The sequence below is a fragment of the Fusarium odoratissimum genome, assembly GCF_000260195.1.
Source record: "Fusarium odoratissimum NRRL 54006 unplaced genomic scaffold supercont1.12, whole genome shotgun sequence".
NCBI lineage: Eukaryota > Fungi > Ascomycota > Sordariomycetes > Hypocreales > Nectriaceae > Fusarium > Fusarium odoratissimum.
Genome location: NW_022158698.1, coordinates 908,036 through 932,829, shown reverse-complemented (window position 1 = coordinate 932,829; position 24,794 = coordinate 908,036). Strand labels below are relative to the sequence as shown.

The following is a 24,794-nucleotide window of genomic DNA, read 5'->3' as shown; positions in this document are numbered from 1 at the left end:
ACGAATAGGGAATGCGAATAGCGCAACTACTAAAGTTTTCAGCCAAGAAAAATGTATCGAAATTATACACTGTGCATGTAGATCCCCCGATTGTTGAAGAATTAATAAATAAGACCAATTCATCAATATCATCAAGCCTTGTTTTCAGGGCAGCTTCGACTTACAGCGCTTGCATCTTTAACTCAAGTTCGTTCAGCTTTGGTATTTTAGATCGTGTATACTATTCCTGTCGGTTTATTCAATTCTTTAACCTCCGTTATGACGTCGGCAGCCTCTGAATCTGTAGCGACTATTCTCTGCAGCTCCAAACAGACGCGCTTTCAAATCACCAATCATCGCGAGGTTTGTCACCGATTCATCACCCATTCCCTACTTACCATGGATAGCTTGATATTGATGGAGTCAACATCACCGTGACTTCAGGCGACAAACCTTCTGGCAAGGGAAAAGCAAAGGCAAAGGGCGAGGGCATTGAGATTCTCGCTGGGGCCAAACTTCGACTTAAGGAAGGCCAACGATATGCTCTTGTTGGGCGTAATGGAACTGGAAAGTCTAGTAAGAAAGTTTGCATGATATTGTTGTTGATGAGGTGCTAACAGTGATAACCCAGCACTACTCAAAGCCATCGCCGAGAAACTCATCCCAGGCATCCCAGAAGAGACTAGGATTGCTATTTTACAGCAAACTAGACTGACTGATGAAAAGTCCGAGGAGAAACCCGATACCAACAATGGCGACAAAGCATCTGTGCTGGAACAAGTCATCGAAAAAGCTACAGCCAAACATGCCATCGAACAGGATATCAAAGGTACTCCATCTACCATTTCAACCACTAACTTGTCTAATTCTTTATGCAGATCTAACAGAAGGAATAAATGGTTCTGACCCCTTTACTCCAGTCAGAGCATTGAGGCATTTGAAGCACAGAAAGCACCAAGAGCGTCTCTTCCGTCTCGATAAAGATGCTCGGCTTCGCAGTGGTGCTCGCGGAATGCAAGCTCGCAAGGCACTCACTGCCTTCGAAAAGGTCGTAGCTGAGTCGAATGAGATGTAAAACGTTCCTTCCATCTTTCATTACTATATCTAATTCTTCATAGGTTGGGACAATCCAATGAGGATATTTCACCCGAGACTCTTCAAGCTGAGACCCAAGAAGCAGTCGATATGCTAGCCGATCTTCAACTACAGGTCGATCCAACTCGTGTATCAGAGATTGAGTCTAAGGCTAAGAAGATCCTGACTGGATTGGGCTTTTCTGAAACTCTTATCCAGAAACCCATTTCAAGTTTGTCTGGTGGTTGGCACATGCGTGCTTCTCTAGCCACGGCTTTGGTTCAGGAAACTGACATCCTAATCCTTGATGAGCCTACCAACTTTCTCGACCTCTTAGGAATCATCTGGTTGCAACGCTATCTCCAGAACTTGGAAGAAACAGAGAACCCACCAACCCTCATTCTCGTATCGCACGATCGCGACTTCATCTCTCTTTGCACCGATCTGCTCATCCTCAAAGACAAGCAACTTACTTACTTCCATGGCGATTTTCCTACTTACGAAGCATCGCAAAGTGAGCGCAAACAATGGCTCACCACCATGAAAGAAGCTCAGGATAAGCAAAAAGCGCATATTGAGAAGTCCATCGCTGCCAACATGAAAGCTGGCAAGGCCAATGACGATACCAACAAACTCCGTCAGGCTAAGTCTCGTCAGAAGAAGCTTGATAACCGCTGGGGGTTGCAAGTCAACGCCAGGGGCGGTCGTTTCAAGCTCAATCGAGATCTTGCTGGCTTTCACTTGACTGCGCGTGATGATATCGATATTCCGCCGGAAGACCGCCCCGTCGTGGTGAATCTTCCTGAACCACCTGACCTGCGCTTCCCTGGCGCTCTGATCTCTCTCGAGAAGGTTTTGTTCCGGTATTCAGCCAAGACACCACTTGTTGTCCAGGATATCACTCTTTCTGTTGGCATGGGAGATCGTATTGGCATTCTTGGCCTCAACGGAGCGGGCAAGTCGACACTCATCAAACTCCTCGTTGGTGAAACTCGACCTACATCTGGAACTCTAAATACGCATCCCCGGTTGAAGCTGGCATACTACTCTCAACATGCCGTTGAGGCACTGCAGTCTCTCGGTCGTGAAGAACCAGCCCTCACAGCTCTCGCTCTTCTCACTCGCGAAGTTGAAGGTGAACTCACAGAAGGGGATCTCCGCGGTCTTTTAGGCCAACTTGGTCTTCCAGGTCGAATTGCATCTGACGTGCCCCTGTGTAAACTCTCAGGAGGACAAGTGGTGCGTTGTGAGCTTGCTCGTCTCCTCTGGCGACGGCCCCATTGTCTTGTTCTGGATGAAGTCACGACTCATCTTGATTACGAGACCGTGACTGCATTGAGAGAAGCATTGAGAGATTGGGAGGGTGCAGTGATTTTGGTTAGTCACGACCGATGGTTTATGCGAGGCGTGATTGAGGGTGCGGTGGATGAGAATGAAGAAACAGACGAAGATGATGACGATGAGGAAGTCATGCGAAGACGAATTGTGTACAGGTTGAAGGGTGGTAAGATGGATACATTGGAGAATGGCGTGGATGAGTTTGAACGGCTGATGGAGAAGAGGGTCAAGAAGCTGCTTCAAGACTAGAGGATATTTATTGAGGTGCATGTAGAGCATTCCTGAGTATATAGTCTAGGTTCAGGCCTATTCACGGCTCTCTAAAACAACAGGGCTTGCCAGAATCTTAAAGAGACTATGGTCAAGCATCTTGATACTCATACTTCCACCTTCAGGTATCTCAACGATAGTCCCGTCGATGCACACCTTCCGCCATCTCTCATCCTTCTCCAGAACCGAGATTTTGACTTCATCGACTTCATCATAGCCAACCTTTTCTCCATCAGACCACTGCATACCAACATGACTACCCTCGTCGTACGCCTTCATCATGACACTCATGGTCCGCTCCCCACCAATTGGTCCGAAATGTACAAGTCTAAGCTGTGATTGCAATGGTTTAGTAGCAGGCGAAATGGCGAACTTTCGCTCCATATTCGATACCAGAGCTGTGAGCACATAGGCATGTGACTCACGAGGAATATCCTCAAACGTAACAGAACCTCGACGTCGAATAGACACTTTTGCAACATATGGGTGAGACTCCTTCAGAAGCCCTTCAGCGACCATATGGAACCGCTTATCGCCGTGGACACGATATTCAGGTGTGTCACTCTCGTGGACAAGACTTGCGTGAAAGCCGTAGCTAGCTACAATAGCTCCTTGAAGATGTGTGACAGAAGTCTCCTGCTTCTGGAGCTGACTTGGGTTCGCTGTTGACGATTGTTCCTTGGATTTGTCCGTAAACTTGACGATATGGGATCCAGATGAGAACGATGCCCGGAATACGGGAAGATTAGCGCCAACGCCTTGGAATAATGTTCGGAGCCCGAGTACAAGTGGGCTTGGGCCAGGCTCAGTGTAAAGTGGCTTGTGGGTAGAATGGAAGAGGGCGTTTCCTGTGCCCAGAGGGAGAAGGGCAACTGTTGGTGGGTTCTCTGGCACCTGGTTCCCGTCAGAGCCGTTGAGTAGATCAACGACACCACCATCTCCACTCAAAAGCACGATAGTCCTCGCTTTCGAACGCTCGTATGTAGTCCATAACTGTTTTGCATAGTCTCGGATGGTCTCTGGGCTTACTGTGTGAATAAGACGATATGTCGATTTGCCAGAATCATCTCCTGCGATATATGTCCAAATAGGATGGAGAACTTCTTCCCAGACTTTTGATGCTAGTCCAACCCCCGATTTGATCGAGACGATAATGTCCACCTGGCTTGTGGCACCATGCTCGTTGGCAGAACCGTGCTTAAGATGAGAGGGTAGTCCAGCCACCGTGAGACTTCGAAGCTCAGTGGGTATTTCGTCTGTCTTCAGTATCGAGAGTCGAAATGGTATTTCCTTGTTCTCTGGGTCTTCCTTGAGGATAAATAGTAGATATTGCGAGGAGCCCGATTGAGAGTTTGTCACTTCGTGAACCAAGACAAGCTCATGGCGTGAAGCACTCTCGGATGCCCCGGTGCGAGTCCATGTCAGATTCTCTTCAGTGAAAGAAACATTTTCGACGGTTGTCATTTCGGATGAGTGAGGCAATTCCAAAGTAGTAGACATTGCGGCAAATGATTAAGTTCAAGAAGAGAAGAAGAGATAGAATAAAAGAATATGTGGTATCTTTATTGTAACCTGGCGCTATTGGCCAATCGTGAATACGTGTAACAGGACTCGCAGATGCAAACAGAATGCGGCCAGAACTAGAGAGACAGGAATCAAAGTCGCCAGGCTTGAGTATGGAGCTGAGCGGTATACGCAATTGTGTTTAAAGACGAGTTTGTGAATGATGAAGAAACCAAGTTCAAAAGCCCTCAGTGAAACTCATCTCGGCCTGTGTGGGGCTGTGTTGCTGACGAAAAGATGATAGGCACGCCAGCATCGCGCAATCAGTTCAAAATCCCACAGGATCGCCTTCTTTAACCGGTAAGACGAAGTAAATGATCAAAAGTTGTGCTTTTTCTTTTAGTCAGATTGTACGTTATCATCGACGGCTCGCTTTAGCCAGAGGTCCCCAGTTTTCTCGAGGATTCATCTGGTACCGCACCAGCTTTTGCTCTCCTCGTCTTCGTGCAAGACGTGCTAGGTTCTCGTCAAAGACGAGTGTCTTGCGCAATTCCATCTCACTAGGGACGGGCTTGTCATCGCCGTTTGGTGCACCTGCTGTACCCTCGACAGGTGCCTCTGAAGTCTGCTGTTCCACGCCCTCCATCGCAGAGCCATCTTTAGCTGTCTCCTCTGCAGCCTCAGGCTTCTCTTGTCCAATGATTCCAGCATCAGTCAGAATCTTCCATGCGGCGCTGTTTTTCTTGATACTCGATTCTTTGATCGGTGACTTCTGGCGAATCCATTCCGTTATTATCCACCAGATTGCAGACCAAGGTGCGTCAGTCTTGATACTTCCTGGTCGGCAGTGGCTTCGAGCAGTGCGGTAGCCAAGATGGATCAAGGCACCTCGAACCATGTCCTCACTTGGAGTCACGCAGCTCACCACATTGGCCAAACGGCTTGGAATAATGAAGAATGGGTAGTGGTCAACGGTTGCAAGCTGAGCATCCTTGGGATCGACAGGCTCCTTGACCTCAGGACCAGGCAGATACTCTTCGAGAGCTGTTCGCAGCATACCCTCGAGTCTGGGCATCGTGCCATAGATAGAGGGGTCAGCCTTGGGAATTTGCGCCAGAAGCCTCTCAATAAACTCTTGCGAATGAATGTGACCGCCATACATAGGGCCATTAATGTGCATCTTCATCCCACAGTGCTCGCAGTGTCTATCGGCTGATGGTCCCTGGGCCATAGTGTGCTTGTAAAAGGCGCCATTGCCCTTCTTATTCGGCGCGGGCTTGCTTCTCAACATGGGCTGTGTTTCCCAAGCACCACAACCTGAGTCGCAGCTGTAGACCAGCATAGTCTTGGAAGCGAGGAACTTGACCGACTGCGGGGATTTGGTCACCTTGATAAAGAATTTGGTGTAAAAGTCGATCGAGAGCGAGAGAAGAGGTTCAATAGCCAGTCCGTATCTGGCAGCCGAGGTAGCAACGGCGTTCAGAACAAGTCGAAGACCAGCTTCGTGAGAGTGCATTCCCTTGATTGGAATTCCCCCATAAAGCGCAAACGTCTTCTCGCAATAGCTGTGACCTGCCCACACCGCACTATCTGTGCAGGTGATACATAGGAGGCCACCGTCGTCTCTGATAGATTGCACGGCAGCGTCGAAGAAGGGTGCAGCTGTACCATAAGGGTCCAGGTCGATAACATCGAACTTGTTGGCCTTGCCCGGGTTTCCACCCTTGTCTCTGTTGGACAAGTCATCTGCTATGCCTCGATACATGAGCGCAAGCGCATCGCCTTGGGTGACGGTAATCTTGTCCTCGAGTCCGTTATGCTTGGCGTTCATCCTGATAGACTCGGCAGCAGTGTCGGACAAATCGTTGGCCTTGACAGATGTCACAAAAGGCAATTCGTGGGCGTATCGAAGTGCTCGCAGCCCAGACGCCGATAGCGCATCCAGGATACGGAATGAGGGCTTGGTTTCTTTCTTCGGTTGTTGTGCTTCGGCATCGTTGGGTTTAGCAGCCTCTTCAGTCGCTTGCGGTTTATCCTGTGGTGGGGGGTTCACGGCCTCGGTAGGCTTCTGTTCGTCATCGCCTCGCTTGCGCTTCTTGCCCTGCTTGTTCATCCTTGACTCGTACTGCTCTTTTCTCTTCTCCAGAGACATCTCGCCATATGTCTTGATCGCGAGAACAGAGAGATCACGGTTGTATTGCTGAATAGGATTGTAGAAGACCTGCTGAACTTCCCCACGATCTTCGCCAATCTTAGCACCTTGAGGCACCAAGATAGTGGCTTTTCCCTCTGTGACCGTCCTAAACTCCTTCCCCTCGACGGTAACGGTTTCCACGTTGACCTTTTTCTCCGCCATTTTTGCTGTGGTCGAAAATTGGCGATGCGCAATCGGTTTGTCGCAGAGAGCTCGGCAGTTGCGATTTGTGCTAAGGGTCCGAGTTTTCGAAAAGCGGTTTGTAAGATCCAAGATCGCTCCAGCGCCAAAGTTCGACCTTGATCTCCAGAAAACGCGAAACATATAAGAATGTTGCTTGGAAAGGATCTGCATGGCTGGAGAGCTCGTGGTTAACTGAGGCTAAATTTTATAAAATTCTGCCACCCACGATGGCCCGGGACCGTATACGGCAGGCGGTGAGAGCGGCCATCTTAACACCTGCTGCATTCATACACTCCTGGAAACTCGACAATTGCCTTTCTGAATAGTAAAGGACTCTATATATACTCGTTCCTCAAGTTCAATTTGATCATTTCTCAGTTAGCTGGCTTCAATTATGTCTACATAAACCATTAGCTAAAAGCATGGCACAATCTAATTGCCTGCCATAGCTTATGAAAAAAAAAAAAAAAAACACTTTTAGAAGTATTATAGTGTGTAAAATGCATCGAGGTCTAAGATTAAAGTTTTTTACAAGACAATAAATACGGTGGGATGATACAAATTCTGGGTTCAATTAGGGATGAAATACTGGTGCCAAAATGAAGCATCCTTTGATACTCCATGGACTTCGTGGCTTCTACCAATTCATGTTCTCCGAATAGCTTCAGGGTAAGCTACCTACCTATTTTTGGCAATTGTCGATCTTGGAGAAGGATCAACAGGGAAGGTCTCCAACTCTCCACGGATCCATATGAGTGGAGGCATAAACCATTATTGCTCGCAGCAGACCAGACAAGGAAGTTCGTCGTATACAATCAGATCATCACTTAATTCTCTCAATCTGACTGCATGACTCGGTACTTGGCTTTTGGTCAAGCGGTCAACCTGTCAGTCAATTACAAGAAACCAATCGAAGACATTTTCTAACTATCAATGTCCATCGACTAACAAAAAAACTCTGCTTGAGCCTCTGCTGATCAAGGCGCAACAGCTCCGAGCTCTGCCCTAGAGGAAACGAACTCCAAGGATCCCCCCGCCCTGTATGTTGAGATGACGGAGGCGCTAGGACCCATGGAGATGAGAAATTTGGGGGATGGGGGAAAATTGGATTGCACTTCAATGACGTAGTAACTGCATAAAAGCAAGTTTGCATGTGAATTTGACTCAATTGTAAGTACTCGAGTTATTCCCAACAAACTACTGTAAAATGCTCTTCTTTGCTGGTAAAACCTTCAGAGTCCAGTATATACAGAGCCTACCGTCGATTTAAAGACCGCCAATCAATTTCCTATAAAGAACAAGAGCCGCACACGGAAGCTCCCCCTCACCCTCCCTCTTCATGCCTTGCGAAGCTTCCCCTGGAAGCGCCATGATGAATTGACTCGGAGACGTACAAAACTAGGCCAACTCCGTACAAGGCACGCCTTGCACTCGTATTCTGTTGTATCAATATCGAGAACCTCTTGAAGCTAAGCCAGGAACATCGTGGCCCGGTACCTTGTTTGCTTCAGCTTCGACGCGACTAACAAAAGCCAATTGCTCCCCCATTGGCCATGAGTGATTTGTTGTTGGCTGACAACTGCTACCCCTCCACGCAAAGGATAGAGCTGCTGCAGTCTCTTGAAGCTACTGGGAACAGTATCTTGTTGGAATTAACAACCCGGCACTCCCGGACAACCAACCTGGTTCCCCGTCTTGACCGCCAAAGACAACATCCAAGGTTTGGTTGTACAAAGCTGATATGACTGTATCTAACGGATTCGACCAGAAGCTATGGGATGTGATAGAGTAGGATTCTGACCTATAGTACTTTCATTGTGCGGTAGCTCACTCAACCTGAGTGTGTATGTATGTATGTACTAAATAAGGCACTTGTTGAGCTGTCCAAATTCGGTTACATGAAAATGACTTGATCGAGGAGCTGTTTGTTTTTGCTTTTTTCTTCTTCCCTTCTCTTCTTTCTTCTCTTTGGTGTAGACGAAATATTTCTTCCTCGTTCCTGCCCTCTTGTCTCTTCCTCTCACTCATGCCCTTCACCTCGTCAACCCCAAGCTCAATCTCTCACTTCTTTCCAAAAACATCGTCCAATATTGGCGTCTACCTTGAATATTCCTAGACACCCTTTTCTTCTCCCTTTCAACCCTTTTTAGGCCTATGCCGTAGGCTGATTCAGGCCTATCCCCCTCTTCCTCCCACCATCACCTTATCTTTGGGAAATCATCCCTCCTGTCGCTCGCTCAGGTCGTCGATCCCGCTCGATATCCCAGATCCAAGATCCCTGAACCGAACCGACGAGCCCACTAAAACGACCCAAGCAGCGTCTTCGGAGCTCACTGACCACGGAGCACCCCACTAAGTTAACTTGCCTACTGCGGACGCGAACCGTTAGCTATCGATCATAGCTCCACTGCGACAGGCACGTTGCGTAGTGCAACAGCGCTTCCTTGGCTACCAGTTTCAGTGTCTGACCGAGCTGTGCTTTTGTCGTTTCGCGGGGCACGAAGCGCCCGCTCTTCTCTTCTCTCATCATGAGTCCACCGCACACCATGACATCCAACGAGGTTTATTTGCTGCCGCTCAACGATGATGGCTCACCTCAGGTGCAAGGTGAATACATCTATCTCGCGCCCAGGTCTCACGAGCCTGTGACGGTTCGTTTTGCCATTGAGGGCACCTCGTCCATCTGCCGTCATGGCAGCCTTTGGGTCAACATCCCTGCCCAAGGTGATGAGTTTCGCCGCGATCATTTTCGCGAGTTCAAGTAAGCTCTGGCTCTCATTTTGATCCAATTGATCACTTTTGAGGCAGTTTGAAGCGTCCCAACGCTGTAACAAGCACACGCAACTCCGTGTAACTAACACAGTCGTTTTACAGACTTACACCCGATTTCAATCGAACTCTCGAAATCTCCATTCCCATTTACCAACCTGGTGCCTATGCCTTCTACACTACCTACGCTGAGCTGCCCGACCTCAAGAAGGAGCTAGAAAATAGCTCTGAACAGAAGGAGAACCTCAATAAGACTCCCCTGTACTATATCGATGTTGCGCCTAGACTTAAACTTGACGGCCGGCCATTGCCGTTGCCTGCCTTGTCAATCTTCTCCGTCATTAGCAAGTTCATGGGTAAATACCCCAATGACTGGGAGCGTCACCTTCACGGTATTAGCGATCGCGGCTACAACATGATCCATTTTACTCCTCTTCAGGTGCGTGGAGTGTCCAACTCCCCATACAGTTTGTATGACCAGCTCGGCTGGGACCCTGCTTGTTTTCCAGCAGGAGAAGAGGATGTGCAGAAGATGGTGGACAGCCTAGAACGTAACCATTCTTTGCTGAGTTTGACTGACATTGTGCTAAACCACACCGCAAACAACACAAAATGGCTTGAGGAGCATCCCGAAGCAGGCTACAATTTGATCACAGCACCCTGGCTCGAGTCTGCTTATCAACTAGACACAAGTCTCTTGGAGTTGAGCGACAACCTGACAAAGTTGGGACTACCCACTGTTGTCAAGTCTACCGATGATTTGCTACTCATCATGAATGCGATCAAGACCGAGGTCCTTGCCAAAATCAGGCTATGGGAATACTATGCGGTGGATGTGGATCGAGATGCCGACGAGGCAGTCAAAGCCTTCTCTCAAGGAAAGAAATACACCTCTGAGGACGCTTCAGATTTCGAGAAGAAGTTAGAGAGCGCCAAATCTGCATCGATCAAGGACCAAGTCGAGTTCTTCAGGGAGTTTGGTTTAACAGGCACCGACCGAATGGGTGAGCGCTTTCGAAGGCGCGTCAAGCCTGACGTAGCTGCTAGCTTTTTGGCTTCGTCCGTGGGTTCTTCCGATGAGAAGGCAGCCAGGGCCAAGATTGTCGAGATCTTGGAGGTTCTCAACGTGGACTACTACAAAGAGTATGATGCTGAAGTGGATGACATTCTTCAGCAAATTTTCAACAGGATCAAGTATGTTCGACTTGATGACCACGGTCCCAAGCTTGGCGAGATCAACAAGGAGAACCCCCTAATTGAGCCTTACTTCACTCGACTCCCCAAAAATGAGACAACATCCAAGCTCAAGCCCGAAGAGATGGCTTTGGTCAACAATGGATGGGTTTGGGGCGGTAATGCTCTGGTCGATAACGCTGGCCCTGAATCCAGGGTGTACCTTCGCCGAGAGGTAATTGTCTGGGGTGACTGTGTCAAGTTACGATACGGCTCAGGTCCCGAAGACAACCCTTGGTTGTGGGAGCATATGACCAAGTATGCTCGCACACTGGCCAAATACTTTGCCGGTCTCCGTATCGATAACTGTCACTCAACTCCCATTCACGTGGCTGAGCACATTCTTGACGAGGCTCGCCGGGTGCGACCTGACTTGTATGTTGTGGCCGAATTGTTTACAGGCTCTGAAGAGATGGACTACGTTTTTGTGAAGCGCCTTGGTCTCAGCTCTCTTATTCGTGAAGCCATGCAGGCATGGAGCACGGGTGAGCTTAGCCGACTGGTTCACAGACACGGAGGCCGACCTATTGGAAGCTTTGAGGTCGATGAAGTTTCCAAGTCGGATGTTCGCACCCCATCGAGTAGCCCGACCAGACTCAAGAACGGCGAGACGAATGGGCATGTATCACATTCAAGAGAGATTATTCGCACGATCAAGCCAAGCCCAGTGCATGCTCTATTCATGGACTGCACTCATGACAACGAAACACCGGCACAGAAGCGTGATGCCCGTGATACTCTTCCCAACGCTGCTCTTGTATGCATGTGCTCCAGCGCTACTGGAAGTGTTATGGGATACGATGAAATCTATCCAAAGCTTGTCGACCTTGTCAACGAGACCCGGCTCTACACATCTGCCTCGTCTGGAACGAAGCCTATTAAGATTGGAGGCGGCGAGGAGGGAATTGGCGGCGTCAAGAAGCTGCTCAACCAAATACACACTTTGATGGGCAAGGATGGATACGACGAGACTCACATCCATCACGAAGACCAGTACATTACTGTTCACCGAGTGCACCCTGAATCTCGCAAGGGTTACTTCCTCATTGCACATACAGCTTTCCCAGGCTACGGCAATGGCAACGGTGATTTTAGCCCTGTTCATCTCACTGGAACCAAAGCTCGACACCTGGGTAGCTGGATGCTCGAGGTTGACGCTGGTGAGGAGGCGACGCAACAAGTGCTCGGGGACAAGAAGTTCCTGCGCGGCTTGCCTAGCCGAGTTAAGGACGTACCCGGCATCCGCATGGAAATCAATGGCGACGACACTACCATCACTGTGCGCGACAAGTTCCCTCCTGGAAGCATCGCCCTGTTCGAGACCTGGATCCCCGCTGCTGAGCATTCGTCTGGCTTGGACAACTATGTCACCTCAGGGTCCAAGGCTGCCTGGAATGAGCTCAGTCTGACAGACCTCAACTTCTTGATGTATCGATGTGAAGCTGAAGAGAGGGCCGAAAGCGATGGTCGAGATGGTGTCTACGATATTCCTGGACATGGAAAGCTTGTCTATGCTGGTCTCCAAGGATGGTGGAGTCTTCTCAAGAACATCATCAAGGACAACAACCTGGCCCACCCACTGTGCCAGAACCTACGTGATGGTGAATGGGCTCTGGACTACATTATTGCAAGACTGCAGCGAATCAGTGCCACTCCAGGTAACGAGGCACTTGCCCAACCCTTGAGATGGCTAGAGGAGCGATTCGATGCCATCCGAAAGATCCCCAGTTTCCTGCTCCCTCGTTACTTTGGTCTTGTCCTGCGCACTGCTTACATGGCAAGCTGGGACAGGTCTCTCGAGCTCATGAACTCCAGCGTCCGAGATGGGCAATGGTTTTTGCAAAGCCTGGCCATGGTCAGTGTTCAACAAGTTGGATATGTCAAGTCAGCGTCCTTGTGGCCTTTCAAGTTGGTTCCTTCTCTGGCTGCTGGTCTTCCTCACTTCGCTGTTGAATGGGCCCGATGCTGGGGCCGAGACGTGTTTATCGCTCTTCGTGGACTTCTTATCGGTACTGGCCGTTTTGACGACGCCAGAGAACACATCCTTGCATTTGCCAGTGTATTGAAGCATGGCATGATCCCCAACCTTCTCAGCAGTGGCGATGCTCCCAGGTACAACTCTCGAGACTCCATCTGGTTCTTCCTTCAGTGCATTCAGGATTATACACGTTTTGCCCCAGAGGGACTTGATATCCTCAAGGCCAAGGTCAAGCGTCGTTTCCTGCCTTACGATGACACATGGTTCCCCACCAACGATGAGAGGGCATACTCGAAGGAGAGCACCATTGAGGAGGTTATCCAAGAAGCACTCCAAAGACATGCTTCAGGCATGAAATACAGGGAAGCTAATGCCGGTCCCCAAATTGATGCCCAAATGAAGGATGAGGGTTTCAACCAGGAGATCAAGGTTGATTGGAGCAATGGAATCATTTTTGGCGGTAACCAGTTCAACTGTGGCACATGGATGGACAAGATGGGCGAGAGTGAACGCGCAGGATCCAAGGGAATCCCCGGAACTCCTCGTGATGGTGCTGCTATCGAGATCACTGGTATGCTGTACAGCACTCTCGACTGGCTCGCTGGGCTTCATGAGGATGGAAAATATGCTTATGCAAGCGTGGACAAATCCGAGGGTGGCTCTATCTCCTTGGCAGACTGGGCTGGTCTGCTCAAGGCCAACTTCGAGCGCTGCTACTATGTCCCCATTTCTCCCGAGGACGATTCCAAGTATGACGTCAACACGCCGATTGTGAACCGCCGAGGAATCTACAAAGATCTCTACAAGTCTGGCAAGGAGTATGAGGACTACCAGCTGCGTCCTAACTTTGCAATTGCCATGACTACTGCACCCGCTTTGTTCGACCCAGACCATGCCATGCATGCTCTGTGTGTTGCCGATGAGGCCCTTCGGGGACCCCAAGGAATGGCGACTCTAGACCCTGCGGATCTGAACTACCGCCCTTACTACGTCAACAGTGAAGATAGTGACGATTTTGCTACAAGCAAGGGCCGTAACTACCACCAGGGACCCGAGTGGATCTGGCCTACTGGCTTCTTCCTCCGAGCCCTGCTCAAGTTTGATCTCAAGAGACGAACAACACCTGAGGGTCGCACTGAGGCGTTCCAGCAGGTTACCCGAAGACTGAGTGGGTGCAAGAAGATGATCCAGGAGAGCCCTTGGGCTGGTCTCCAAGAGCTGACGCAAAAGAACGGCGAATACTGCGCTGACTCTGTAAGTCGATTTTCTGAGTATGTGAACCCTTTGATCGTATACTAATCCCTATACAGAGTCCCACACAAGCTTGGTCGGCAGGATGCCTGATCGACTTATACATGGACGCTACTGAGGAACAGAATAAGGCATAGAGCCAATTTTTAAGAGGAGGAAATGATGATGGGACCTGAGGATTGGGCATGGGCTTGAATCAAACATACACTACCACGCAAACTACTACTATAGCATTCTCCTGATTAGGTTAATAACAAGCATCTTTAAGCGTTGTAGCATTAACTTTGAGCGAAAAGCCAAAATGAAAATTGTGCAGATTAGATTCTCCGATTTGTTGACATTGAGACGTTGCTCGGAAGACGTTACTGTTATGAGTAGAGCAACATTACACAAAGTTTACGGATCACAATGTATCGCACTAAGAAGAACTGGTAATCGCGAGTCGAAGATTTCGCGGGTGGTGAAATTGTAAATGCTGTATCAAGGATAGACTCCAAACCTCTTCCCATGCCCAGGAAGCTGTAGGTAATAAAGATGACCAAATAACTAACCAGAGAGTATTTCTGTTCTGGTCTAAGTAGAACAAATAAACAGCTTCGTTTTTTCCCCCCCTCGCCTCGCGGCAGAGCCAACGTCACATTCCACCCACATGCTGGGAATGGAGGCGAGACTCGCTCCGTGGTAACAGCCACCACAAAAACGAAAACAGAAACAACCAATCAGGAGGATACGCCAACCCTCCTTGTCCTCCCAACGCCAGAATATACCTGAAATATGAACAAGAACGCCACGGGGGGCACAGCACGACTGGCAACCGACAAACGCGTGAGTATTGGGCCACAAGAGATACTGCAGACGGCATCTTTCAACCATGCTTGAATAATCAAGTGTCTGCATGTAACTGTGGCTATTACCAAATGCATTCGTTTCCTCCTCTTTAAGTGCTGATGTAGCCCCCCTCACCAACTAAAAGTCATATGTTTTCGATAATATCGAATAGAGTAAGGCCGTTTAAATGAATAAATGCACGGTTTATATCGTAAGGCGAACAGAATGTCGAAGTGCTTTTGAACTCGGACATGACAAGGAGAATCGTTATGAGATCGGAACTGGCGTTAACAAGATCGAGCATGGAGCGGGCATCATGTTCGGTCGCGGACGATCCATCGCTTCTTCTCCTTGGGCTTCTCCTCGACGGGAGCACCGGCGGCGGCACCCGGCAGCATCAGGCCGTGCGAGTTTCGGTTCGATTCATCGTCGTAGGGAAGACCTCCGGACTCTGAGGCCTCCATGCCGGGACCCCAGGATGGTCGAGATGCGGAGCCGGAGTGCTTCTGGCCGAGATGAGTCTGGCGGTCCTTCTTTCGCAAATAACGGCGACGCCAGATACAGGCGCCGATCCAAATGGCTGCGATGCCGACAACGAGAACAACAATCATGATAACCCATTGCCAATGGTTGGAGATCCTGATTCAGTTAGAACAATTCAAGGTGTTGTAAGTCAATCGTCAACATACCAATCACCACCTCCATTGTTAGATCCAGCTCTGCTACCAGCTGTTGATGAAGCATCGTCACCTGTCAAAGTCGTAGAGCCAGTTCCAGTTTTCTTTGTTGTTCCTCCATTTTGAGCAGTCGAAACGCTACACATGCTTCGGAACCAGCCAGCGATTGATGAAAGGCCCTTGGGATCCGCGGTACATGCATCATCGCAGACGCCCGTAGTGGCGGTCGAGAAAGCGGCGACTCGTTGGTCGAGACAGAAACATTGCGTGTAGGCGGTTGGGCCGGCATCAGCGGCTACTTGAGGAGGGACACAGGCACCGTTGGCATCGTAGAGGGGACCGCAAGCGGCGGCGCAAGCGGGAAGGACCTTCTGGTTGTTGAAGGGAACGATGGTGGTGACGGGGGCTTCACCTCCTTGTTGGGCTGTTCAAGTTGAGTGTTAGTATGAGGGGATTTGCGAAATCGACCAGGATTGAAGTCGAAGGATGACGCACCCATTTTGACGAAAATTGAAGGTCAGTTAAGCCCAGTTCGGAGAGATCGATAGTCCAAGTCGTGATTTGAGGTCGAGATCGGTGTCGAAGGGAGAAAACGAGCGACGGGATCGTGAGGATAAAAGATACGATACAGACACAGACAGTAACGAGAGACGAGGATTAAGGTTGTGTTCAGTGGAACCGGGGGGCGGGAAGTGTCCTTTGTATGTGTGTGTGTGTGTGTGTATGTGAGGGAGGCAAGACAAGACAGGACAAGACAAGGTCTGGAGAGGTAGGTATGTACAGCGTAGAAGCGACCTGGAAATGCTGTGTCTTTAGCCAAGGCTGGCTTGCGTTTGTGCAATACGCTATTGAAAGAGTCGTGTCGTCACCAAACCACTTTGAGTAGAGGGGAATAAACAAAGTCTGACTGTAGCCAAGCCCAGCCTCTCTTCTTTGTCTTTTTCCTTTCTTTTAGGGTCTGAAAGAGAACAGTGAGATCAGACGGCCCAGTAGGATTCGGTAGTTGGTCGAAAGAAGGATCGATTTCACTTGCTGATCGATAATCGATGTTGATGAGATGGCTGGGAAGAGAGGAAGAGAGAGAAAAAAGAGTGGGTGGGAGCAAGTCACAGCAGTGAGCAACAGCCTGCAGCCGGGGAAAAACTGGGTCACTATCTCACTGTAAGCGGCAGAGTCGGGCGACTTTGTAGCGGGACAAGACCAGGGCCAGGGGTGTTTTGGTGTTTTTTTCTGGCAGCGGGTGCAAGGGAAGGGGGAGATGGGCCCGTTTGTCTTTGTCTTGTCTCGTCTCTTTAGATGCGACGGTCTTGCCGAACTCGGAAATGGATTGGAATTGTGAGGAGATGACCCGATGATAACATTTGGAGGGGAATGCACAGTAAAATGAATGTCACCAAAGCATTCACCTGCTATATCAAATCTGGAGAAAACTGGAAGGGAGGGAAAATTCTTGGAATACAAACATAAACTTGCCGCGTAAGTCAACTCTGGGCACTTTCACTGGATGGGAGCAGCCGCGCAGCCCCAACCCCAACCCCAACCCCAACCCATCGGTACGAGAACAAAAAAAGACCGCGCCAAGTGACTTGAGTCCCAGGTATCTACGGGAAGCCCGGATGCCATCTACATATGGTGTCGGTACATGGACCCCAGGTATCTTAGTTCAGGTATGGTTGTATCACGCGGTCGAATCCAGTGGCCTGGGCTTGGCGGGCTTGTCCAAAGACAACAAGAGAGTTTCTGTAATCATCGGTAACTGTATTTGTATTTGTACTTGCACTTGGATGCATCATGCGGAGAAGATGATTCTCACCAGAAACACTATCTTGCATTGCATACATATAATGTCTGCCCCTTTTTTTTTGTGTCTCTTCTCTCTTTTTCCGTCTCGTTTTGTTTACTTGGCCCTGTCTTCGTCCCTTACAGTAGAACAGGAAACGTCTGAGAGCGTCTCAGTTTCAGCACAACATTGATGAGAGCCCACAGTCTGTATCATCCATTATCATGGTCCGTATTAATGTTGAACTGTATGACTGTGCCACCTCGTACAACGACATTACCGTTACCGTCTTGCAGGCCTCTCGTCATCTCGTGTATAGGTAGACAGGCACAATCTAACCATTTCTGGTTGTATTATGAACTACTCTCCATAGCGACAGAGGTCTCGAGAGCTGAACTTGTCCCCGGGTGCCAAAAGAAACTCATCGAAGAGGCCTCTAAACTTGGGCTAGGTTACCTAAATCTTTTTGTCAGTTAGACCTGAGGTCCCAAGTTTTATTGACTTTCTTTCAGTGGGAGACTACGGTAAAAAAGAGCCGAAATCGTACCCAGCCCAGGCCATTCAGCGGAGTTGCGTGCCTGAAATAGTGTTTCCCCACTTCTACCCTTTTAGGTGATTGGCTGGATTTTGGGTTTCTCCGTCATTGCAATTTCCGATGCGTGCGCCTCTTGTTCTCATGTTGCCCAACAAAGAAACCTCATGATAGAGATTTATCAGAAAACGGCAGGTCAATTGTGTTCTAGAGTGTTATCCCCTGCCGAGAACAAGATTCACCTGTATCTTACTTTTTGAACTGCAACTTTGAGACTTTGGTATGTGATTTACTGTCCCTTACCTCGACACCATCTTCATGATGTGATGTGGTACCCCGATACGAATACAGTAATACAACTTTAAATGCGCTCAAATACGAGAAATTCCATCCATCCTCAGCAGCCTCGATTTGGTGAGATAGGCCTTGAGTATCCATACTTGGCGGTTTATGCGTGCAATATCGACAGCCATGACGACGACTGTCAGCTCAGCCTCTAGCAGTCATTTTGCAGTCAATGCTCGGCAGTCAAGCCATGATATAGCTTCCGCCCTATTCTTCAAGCCTTCCATTAGCTGCACCGTATTTTAACCGTCACATTGAGTTCATCATGCACACCACACCAAGCCATCGCCAAGATATTGCCTAGACTAGAGTATCTTGGAACCTCATTTCTGGGCATGCCATTCATGTTGAGAAAATTGTGTTTTAGTTGACCGCTAGACTTGGTCATTCTATGATATTTATTGCTGTAAAATGTATGTTAATGTCATATTTAAACCTAAAATCTCTATTCTTGACCATTCCCGAGTTACAATGAACCATCCCATGACGTGCATTTACCCACAGTTTCAATCAAATCATGTGGTCACTAGCTTATTATTGCTTCTACCAGAGCATCTAGAAAAATAACAAACTGCTCAACATGTTCATCTAGCGTGTCAAAGTCTGGAATTTTACGTGACAGATCCTCCCTGTCAAAGAGGGTCTCTAACCTGTAACATATCAAAGTGGATGAATAATGTAAAACAATTGTCTCGGATTAATATCTTGGTCCACAGTCTGATATCCTCAACATTCAATCTCTCTCTCGAACGTCTCCATCCTCCTCTAACATTTGACCCAGAGTAAAATATGGCACCATGAAACGCTTATCGTCACTACCAAAAGCCCCGGACTCCAGTTGATCGTGTTCTCCAACCTGGCTTCATCGAGCTTTTCCGCCTGGTTTGTGATCGCTGTGTCTATCACTTCTGGATGTTTTTGCCTTGGCCCTTTCCCTCCTCTTTGCCTTTGCTGCCAGGCTGATTCTCCCCTTCAGGCTCGTCCTTGCGCTTCTGATTTTTATAACGTTCCATTGCAGGCGATTCTGGTTGGCTTGATGCTGCCTGAGCATTGCCTCCTCCACCTGATGTGGTCTGCGTAGATGAATTTCCACTAGATCCAGGTGGCTTCCCATTCGCCGGCTGAGAGGCTTCTCCTTTATTGCCAGCCCAATTCTTCTTTGGCTGATTAGCCTTCTTTGACTGATCGGGCATGATGATAGGCAGATTCTGTGAAGACTGATGCCAGAGTGTGTGAAGAGTTATCTTAAACTTCAAGATGAGAGTGTTCTTTGCGTAGACGAAAGTCTTTAACAAGTTCTTGGTGATCATATCCAAGGGGGGAATGTCAAGAACTTATAGTCCGATAGAACAAGAGGCTCTCTTATCCGTTTGTATTGCAAACAATGCAAACTCTCCTAACAAAACTTAAGCATGACCTCTTATGAATCTAGTGGTAAAGCAGACTGCTTCATACTCTGCTTGTTGGCTCATTGCCAGACCGCAAAGTATGGTCACTGGTTACACTGGGATGCTCTAGGATCAGGGTTGAAGTTGTATCGTCGTTGATTCATCTGGCAATCGAGCACTCAGGGCACAATCTGATGTTCGCGCACGCTACTGCATGTGTATCGTATCCTGGATAGTATGGTCGCGTTGTGGGATAGTACGCACTCACTCTTGTCTGATTGCTTGGTGAATCAGTGAGAAGGGGTTGTAGTGCCATGCATCTAATGAGAGGGGAACAACATATCTCTTTGCTATGAGGGCGATTTGTTCAGTGATAGCTCTGAATCTGCCTCCTTACGCGTACACCGGACTGTCATACCGTATCTCAGCAACTCTTCAAATGCGATCATTGTTCGGGCCTTTCTGCCCTCGCAGTAGTAAACGCCGATGATAATGTCTGCCATCCATTACGGACAATACATGAAGCTAGGGATAGTGACGGATGAGATATCAGTCAGCTTATCCATACATGTCAAGACTCGAGGTCCTGCTCGGTGATTCTCATGCGGCCACCCGTTGTCTTAATGCGTAAAGCCGTCTCGACTCTGGTCTCCAGTCAATTCGCAACCGCCAACACGCTCAACTTGCTGAATATCTCGCATCTTACGCAATGCGTCCCACAAGGTGAAGCAGTCATCGATCTTGTGACCACGGGCGATTGCAGAATGAATCAGCTATAGAGCATGAGGAGTTTCCCAGAAAATTTGTAGATTAGCAAAAAGAGACCAGAGCCACGCATGATGCTAAAAGATTTTCAGTTGCGCTATTGATTTGGATGTTACACAAAAGGCATGTGAGCCTATGAGCGTAGCAAACAGGGACGGCAGATGCGATGGCAAACTCACGAGGTGAGGTGTTGATGCGGGTATCCTGAACAATATGCGTATCGGCATGAATCAATGTCGATACCCGTCTAATTAATGCATAAGCAGAAATTTGAGACATGCCGGTATTATACGCTCGTAGATCGCTTTGTCACAGATGCACAACATTAGCTTGCTTCGATATCAGGTTGTTGAGAAAGTAGCGCCGAGAACCCGATTGATATTCGACTGACCGGGCTCTGGGATTTGAATGCTCCCTAGAGTCATTGAACAGTCGATCATATTTCGTTTGTGAGCTTCCTTATTACGAAATCTTATGTATCCTGGGCTATAAAGTCATTAGCTAGCCTTACAAACGACTTCACAGCCTGGTGAATCACGGTAAGGATAAATCGCCAACTCTCAATTTTGTAAACGAGAGATTGTATCTTAGATAAATCACTTTTGTTTCTTGTTTGTCGATCCACCCACTGAGACTGCAAAGCCTCCAAGTTCAACCTATTTGATGCTCCTAGCACAATCTAAAAGACATTACCCTTAGTCTGCTGTCTGTCGATCGGCTTGTTACGCCAGACAATGACACAGATACAGATCAAAGGCAAGAAAGCGCAGCCGGCAATGACCATCTCGCGCTGTACAACTCCGTAGGCGTGAACGACGGCATCTCGGATAGGGGTACCTATGGGGTCGGCCATCTGCAGCTTCATGTCGCCGTAGAGGGCAGCGGTTTGGTTCTTGGCGTCCTGGGGAAGAGCCTTGTACATCTCCCTTGGTAGGTCGTTGGTCCATAGAGCGCCAGAGATGCCGAAACCGATGGCCTGGCCGATGGAGCCAAACATAGAGTAAAGCGCGAGCACAACGGCAATCTCCTGGTGGGTAACCTGAGTCATGATGGCGAGAGGCCCGGTCATGGCCCAGATACCACCGCACACACCATGAAAGACCTGGCACATGACAAGGTAACCGATGTCGTTTCCAGGCTGTCGGAAGTGAATGAGAAGTGCAGTACCAAGGACACACCAGGGGATGCCGAAGACTGCAGGCCAGTAGTATCTTCCATACCAACGGAGGAAACTGAATGCCATGTTAGCAGAATGATCAGTTTGGTAGACGGGGTAGCGGAACTTACAGTCCGATGAAGGGTGCCAGAATAGTTGAGGTCACAGAAAATGCGTTTAGAGTGTAACCAGCGGTAGCGATGCTGAGACCATGGACAACCTGGAGGTATGAGTTGTAATAGGTGTCCCATGCAAAGATGGACATGTTGAGAAAAGCGCTTAGAAGGCAAGCACCTAGGATGGTTCGGTCCTTGAGAAACTTGAAAGGCACATAGGGTACCTTAGCATACCACTTCTCCCAGGCAGCAAATCCAGCAAGGCATACAACGCCGACAACAAGCATTGCGATGATATAGTCAGTCTTCCAACCGTTGGGAGCGCGAGTGGCAATGTTGAGAGGGGTCAGAATAAGGGAAAAGCCAGCAATGGTGAGGATCATGCCAACGATGTCAAACTCAACGAAGTAGTACTTGATTGAGTCCCAGATACTGCGCTGGCTCTTCTCTGGCAGGTATCCAAGCTTCTTAGCCTTGATTTCATGGTACATGAAAATGGCAGACACAGGGATAGAGAAGAAGACAAGGATGATACAAAAAGAGCCGAAAGCCCAACGATAGGTCGAGTGCTTGAAGAACAACTCTGCGATCTTAGGGCCACCGAAGGTCGAAGCAAGTCGGGGGCTCATGTAAAGGCCGAACATGATCATACGGTTGCGAAGAGAGGTCATATCTGAGAGAACAACATCGATAATGTAGCTTAACCCAACGTGGCCAACCCAGTAGAAGGTGTGACCAGCAGCGTAAGTCTCGACATTCTTACAGCAGGCCTTCATAATCATTCCAATGATAATTATCAGAATCATTAGCAGGAACCCCTCGTTTCGGCCGCGGATATCGATGATCTTGGCGATGGCGAGCTTGCTGACACCCGCAATGATGGATCCGAAAACACTGGTAATTGCAAGCAGGCCGTGCTGGCTGAACGAAGAAGTGACATATGGCACCAAGCTGGAGTGAACAGCCTGAAGGAGAGTGTCGACGAAGTTGACCAGGTAGAGGCTGTACCAATGTTAGCTGGTTCTCGTTGGCTTAAAAGTCGGAACATTGGAGAGCATACAATATGAAGACAGCCCACATCATACCAGGAGACCAGACTTTGGTGATGGCCTCAACACGCTTGACACCATCCTGCTTGATCTCGGAGCCATCATCGGAATCATGTTCCTTTTCCTTGTCGGGGAAATCATTGATGGTATGGTTCTCAGGCTGTATCTGCTTCTCGAAGTCGCCCTGGACTTGGGCTGGGCTAGTAGAAGCGACCATTTTCTCTTGGTGAAACCTTCGAGCTCCAATGATTACCAGAGAGCTGGGAATAGAGTTGTAAAGAAGGTTAAGAAGTACCACGACTGGGTTACACTTGGCCGGGGCCCTTCGTACTTAAGGCGGTGGCATGAAGGAACATAAATGCAACACAGGAACGTGATTAAGGCCGCGGATTTATAGACAGCGTTACATTCTCCAGACATATTCGTGACATCCCGTCTCGTCTCGTCTCTTCCTCCATGAGTGGCAAGACAATGGAACGGACTGTCCATCTCCTGGGTCCGTAGGGATTAGTCTTGCACTGGACCTGTCCTGTAGAGATGCCAGTGCCTTGTTCCGGAAGTCGGACTAATGCCAAGCTCTTTTACAGAGAAAAAGTTCGCAGAGAAGGGCCAAGAAGGGTCATGGATTCATGGTTCCTGTATTGCAGTGGATGATTCTGAGTGGAGTTTCTGCGGTAAGACGGATGAGCACCCTTGAGCATCGGAGAGAACTCTAGTGCCAGGGAATAATTCTTTGTTCTCATTGGGAGAAGCTTGAAGGATTCATGTTGCTAGATGATCACTTCCGCAACTGGTCTAATACCGAGCTCTGGCCGCTGCAGAGGCTCTTTGCGATTCAGGGATGCTCGCCGAAATTGCCTTTATCTGATCATCAGATAAGCCGATAAAGGAGGATTTAGTGGAGAGGCCCATCGCCTAATCCAAGCCAGTACAAAGGATCCCAGCATAATGAGTTCATGACCGATGCCGTCGGGTGAACTCTCATAGTCCGGTCCTCGACAAGAGTTGCTCGAGTTGATATAGATCTCTCGCAAGCACGAATCAGAAACTTGATGACCCGCAATTGATCAAATCTGTTATTCTCGAGAATGTGATTTAGCTGCATGTATGCAGGGTTTAATCCTGGTATGATCAATTCTTGACCAGTTCGCTTGGCAATTGTCGTGAGATCAGTTGAGGTAGTCTGTTAGCTATCCGTTTAGTTCCGGACCCGAGAACGAATTCTTCGATCAAGCAACCGACGAGCTAGCAGAGTTTTACATACCCGTTTGAGGCCGTGGTGGGTTTAAGTTGAGGCGCTTCAGCCCTGGCGGCTCTTTCAGCCACCAGCGACTGATCATCTAGATAAGATAAGATCTTATGAAATAAGGTTTCTCATGTTGGTTCATTGCAGTTCCCTGTCGCTTAAGCAGCCCTTGTCCGTGTTTCTCATTACACTGTGTGTTCTGCGTAACTGCAGGTCAACGAGATAGTTCTTCTGTTGTATTTGTCAGAAGATCGTGATGTGGAAAGGCGAAATCAGTTGCTATTGGAATAACGCCTCAACCCTCATCGCGAACTAGTAGGCAAAAGCGCGTTGTTTCCGGTGGACAACATGAAGCCATCGCCTCCAGCCAGTGGAGAGCTAAACTGAAGATCCTGGGCAGTTCCACATCGTCACGGGCCTTCCTCGCTAGCTCACCATGTTTTCATGCGGCCAAGAGGGATGGAAACGGAGTTTACCGATGTATTGGAGTCTCGATACAGTGGAAAGTGGAGGGTTTGAAGAAGAAGGATTCTTTTGCAGTGGAGCCCTCTGGCCTTATACGACCCTCGCTCAGCCAATTCTCTTTCTTGTCTTAAGGTCTTGCCTTAAAGATCGTTCGAGCAGGCGTGGGGGGCTTGAAGATAATCTAGGCTCCATCTTGGCAACAGCGAAATAAGCAGGATCGAGGCGACTCTTCCTCGGAGATGAATATCTTGACCGATCAGAAAGTCGCCAATAATGGCTCGTCAAAGCAATAGGTAGACCTAGCTTCATCGTTTTAGCAGTAAGATATGGAAGAATATAGTCTTCTTTTCCGAGAGCATAGCTCGGGCTTTCTTTATTCAGAGATTCTATCTGACTTTGAAAACAACCATACACATACGATACTGTACCAAACTCTATCAACAGCATTTACTCATGGACTTGTATATAAGAGATTAAGGTATACAGTAGTAAGGATCTCTCATGATATACATTCTGTCAAATAAGTCGTTGATTTTCAAGAATATCAACTGAAAGGTCTGGATCTGAAGCAACAAAGAACGGTACGCGTGTCAGACCTTTGATTCAGTCATCGCTACAGGTCTCTGACTTCTGAGACAGCCTTTGCATGACGAAGGCTAGTTTGAATATATTGTT

The 24,794-nt window shown here is 48.6% G+C and overlaps 8 protein-coding genes across 11 annotated transcripts; 2 read left to right on the top strand and 6 right to left on the bottom strand.

Moving 5' to 3' along the window:
• Window positions 1–118: 118 nt before the first annotated feature.
• FOIG_08300 (uncharacterized protein) lies at window positions 119–2,773 on the top strand. 2 transcript variants are annotated; one of them, XM_031208290.1, is made up of 5 exons: window positions 150–342; window positions 387–555; window positions 611–808; window positions 858–1,050; window positions 1,098–2,773. In XM_031208290.1, the coding sequence occupies exons 1-5, from the start codon at window positions 259–261 to the stop codon at window positions 2,638–2,640; spliced, it is 2,187 nt and encodes a 728-aa protein (XP_031062424.1). In that variant the 5' UTR covers window positions 150–258; the 3' UTR covers window positions 2,641–2,773. The 2 variants fall into 2 exon arrangements, with proteins under 2 accessions (XP_031062425.1, XP_031062424.1); XM_031208291.1 differs by having other exon boundaries at window positions 119–555.
• Window positions 2,698–4,161, bottom strand: FOIG_08299 (uncharacterized protein; the record flags this gene model as incomplete). Its single annotated transcript, XM_031208289.1, has 1 exon — window positions 2,698–4,161. One exon carries the CDS (start codon window positions 4,159–4,161, stop codon window positions 2,698–2,700), a length of 1,464 nt encoding a protein of 487 aa, XP_031062423.1.
• Window positions 4,162–4,582: 421 nt separating this feature from the next.
• FOIG_08298 (uncharacterized protein) lies at window positions 4,583–6,520 on the bottom strand (the record flags this gene model as incomplete). Its single annotated transcript, XM_031208288.1, has 1 exon — window positions 4,583–6,520. The coding sequence occupies one exon, from the start codon at window positions 6,518–6,520 to the stop codon at window positions 4,583–4,585; it is 1,938 nt and encodes a 645-aa protein (XP_031062422.1).
• A 1,229-nt stretch (window positions 6,521–7,749) lies between these two features.
• On the top strand, window positions 7,750–14,101 carry FOIG_08297 (uncharacterized protein). Of its 2 annotated transcripts, XM_031208286.1 has the most exons (3): window positions 7,750–9,302; window positions 9,416–13,775; window positions 13,832–14,101. In XM_031208286.1, exons 1-3 carry the CDS (start codon window positions 9,070–9,072, stop codon window positions 13,907–13,909), a joined length of 4,671 nt encoding a protein of 1,556 aa, XP_031062420.1. In that variant the 5' UTR covers window positions 7,750–9,069; the 3' UTR covers window positions 13,910–14,101. The 2 variants fall into 2 exon arrangements, with proteins under 2 accessions (XP_031062420.1, XP_031062421.1); XM_031208287.1 differs by lacking the exon at window positions 7,750–9,302 and having other exon boundaries at window positions 9,389–13,775.
• Window positions 14,081–16,708, bottom strand: FOIG_08296 (uncharacterized protein). 2 transcript variants are annotated; one of them, XM_031208285.1, is made up of 4 exons: window positions 16,311–16,708; window positions 15,773–16,235; window positions 15,290–15,701; window positions 14,083–15,239 (listed from the first exon to the last, which is right to left on the bottom strand). In XM_031208285.1, the coding sequence occupies exons 2-4, from the start codon at window positions 15,774–15,776 to the stop codon at window positions 14,915–14,917; spliced, it is 741 nt and encodes a 246-aa protein (XP_031062419.1). In that variant the 5' UTR covers window positions 15,777–16,235; window positions 16,311–16,708; the 3' UTR covers window positions 14,083–14,914. The 2 variants fall into 2 exon arrangements, with proteins under 2 accessions (XP_031062418.1, XP_031062419.1); XM_031208284.1 differs by having other exon boundaries at window positions 14,081–15,239; window positions 15,773–16,708.
• A 1,916-nt stretch (window positions 16,709–18,624) lies between these two features.
• On the bottom strand, window positions 18,625–19,127 carry FOIG_08295 (uncharacterized protein; the record flags this gene model as incomplete). Its single annotated transcript, XM_031208283.1, has 1 exon — window positions 18,625–19,127. The coding sequence occupies one exon, from the start codon at window positions 19,125–19,127 to the stop codon at window positions 18,837–18,839; it is 291 nt and encodes a 96-aa protein (XP_031062417.1). The 3' UTR covers window positions 18,625–18,836.
• Window positions 19,128–19,942: 815 nt separating this feature from the next.
• FOIG_08294 (uncharacterized protein) lies at window positions 19,943–20,366 on the bottom strand (the record flags this gene model as incomplete). The annotated part of the gene is made up of 2 exons (XM_031208282.1): window positions 19,943–20,095; window positions 20,238–20,366. The coding sequence occupies 2 exons, from the start codon at window positions 20,364–20,366 to the stop codon at window positions 19,943–19,945; spliced, it is 282 nt and encodes a 93-aa protein (XP_031062416.1).
• A 400-nt stretch (window positions 20,367–20,766) lies between these two features.
• On the bottom strand, window positions 20,767–22,625 carry FOIG_08293 (uncharacterized protein; the record flags this gene model as incomplete). Its single annotated transcript, XM_031208281.1, has 3 exons — window positions 20,767–21,319; window positions 21,375–22,361; window positions 22,420–22,625. The coding sequence occupies 3 exons, from the start codon at window positions 22,623–22,625 to the stop codon at window positions 20,767–20,769; spliced, it is 1,746 nt and encodes a 581-aa protein (XP_031062415.1).
• Between the last annotated feature and the right edge of the window lie 2,169 nt (window positions 22,626–24,794).

Excerpts from the sequence above, each read along its gene's own strand:
- FOIG_08297 (XM_031208286.1), top strand. The coding sequence starts at position 9,070 with ATGAGTCCACCGCACACCATGACATCCAACGAGGTTTATTTGCTGCCG. Across the intron at positions 9,303-9,415 it reads GATCATTTTCGCGAGTTCAA|ACTTACACCCGATTTCAATC; the intron begins GTAAGCTCTGGC and ends GTCGTTTTACAG. Across the intron at positions 13,776-13,831 it reads GCGAATACTGCGCTGACTCT|AGTCCCACACAAGCTTGGTC; the intron begins GTAAGTCGATTT and ends ATCCCTATACAG.
- FOIG_08296 (XM_031208284.1), bottom strand. Across the intron at positions 15,240-15,289 it reads AACAATGGAGGTGGTGATTG|GATCTCCAACCATTGGCAAT; the intron begins GTATGTTGACGA and ends TAACTGAATCAG.
- FOIG_08300 (XM_031208290.1), top strand. The coding sequence starts at position 259 with ATGACGTCGGCAGCCTCTGAATCTGTAGCGACTATTCTCTGCAGCTCC. Across the intron at positions 343-386 it reads AAATCACCAATCATCGCGAG|CTTGATATTGATGGAGTCAA; the intron begins GTTTGTCACCGA and ends TACCATGGATAG. Across the intron at positions 809-857 it reads CATCGAACAGGATATCAAAG|ATCTAACAGAAGGAATAAAT; the intron begins GTACTCCATCTA and ends TTCTTTATGCAG.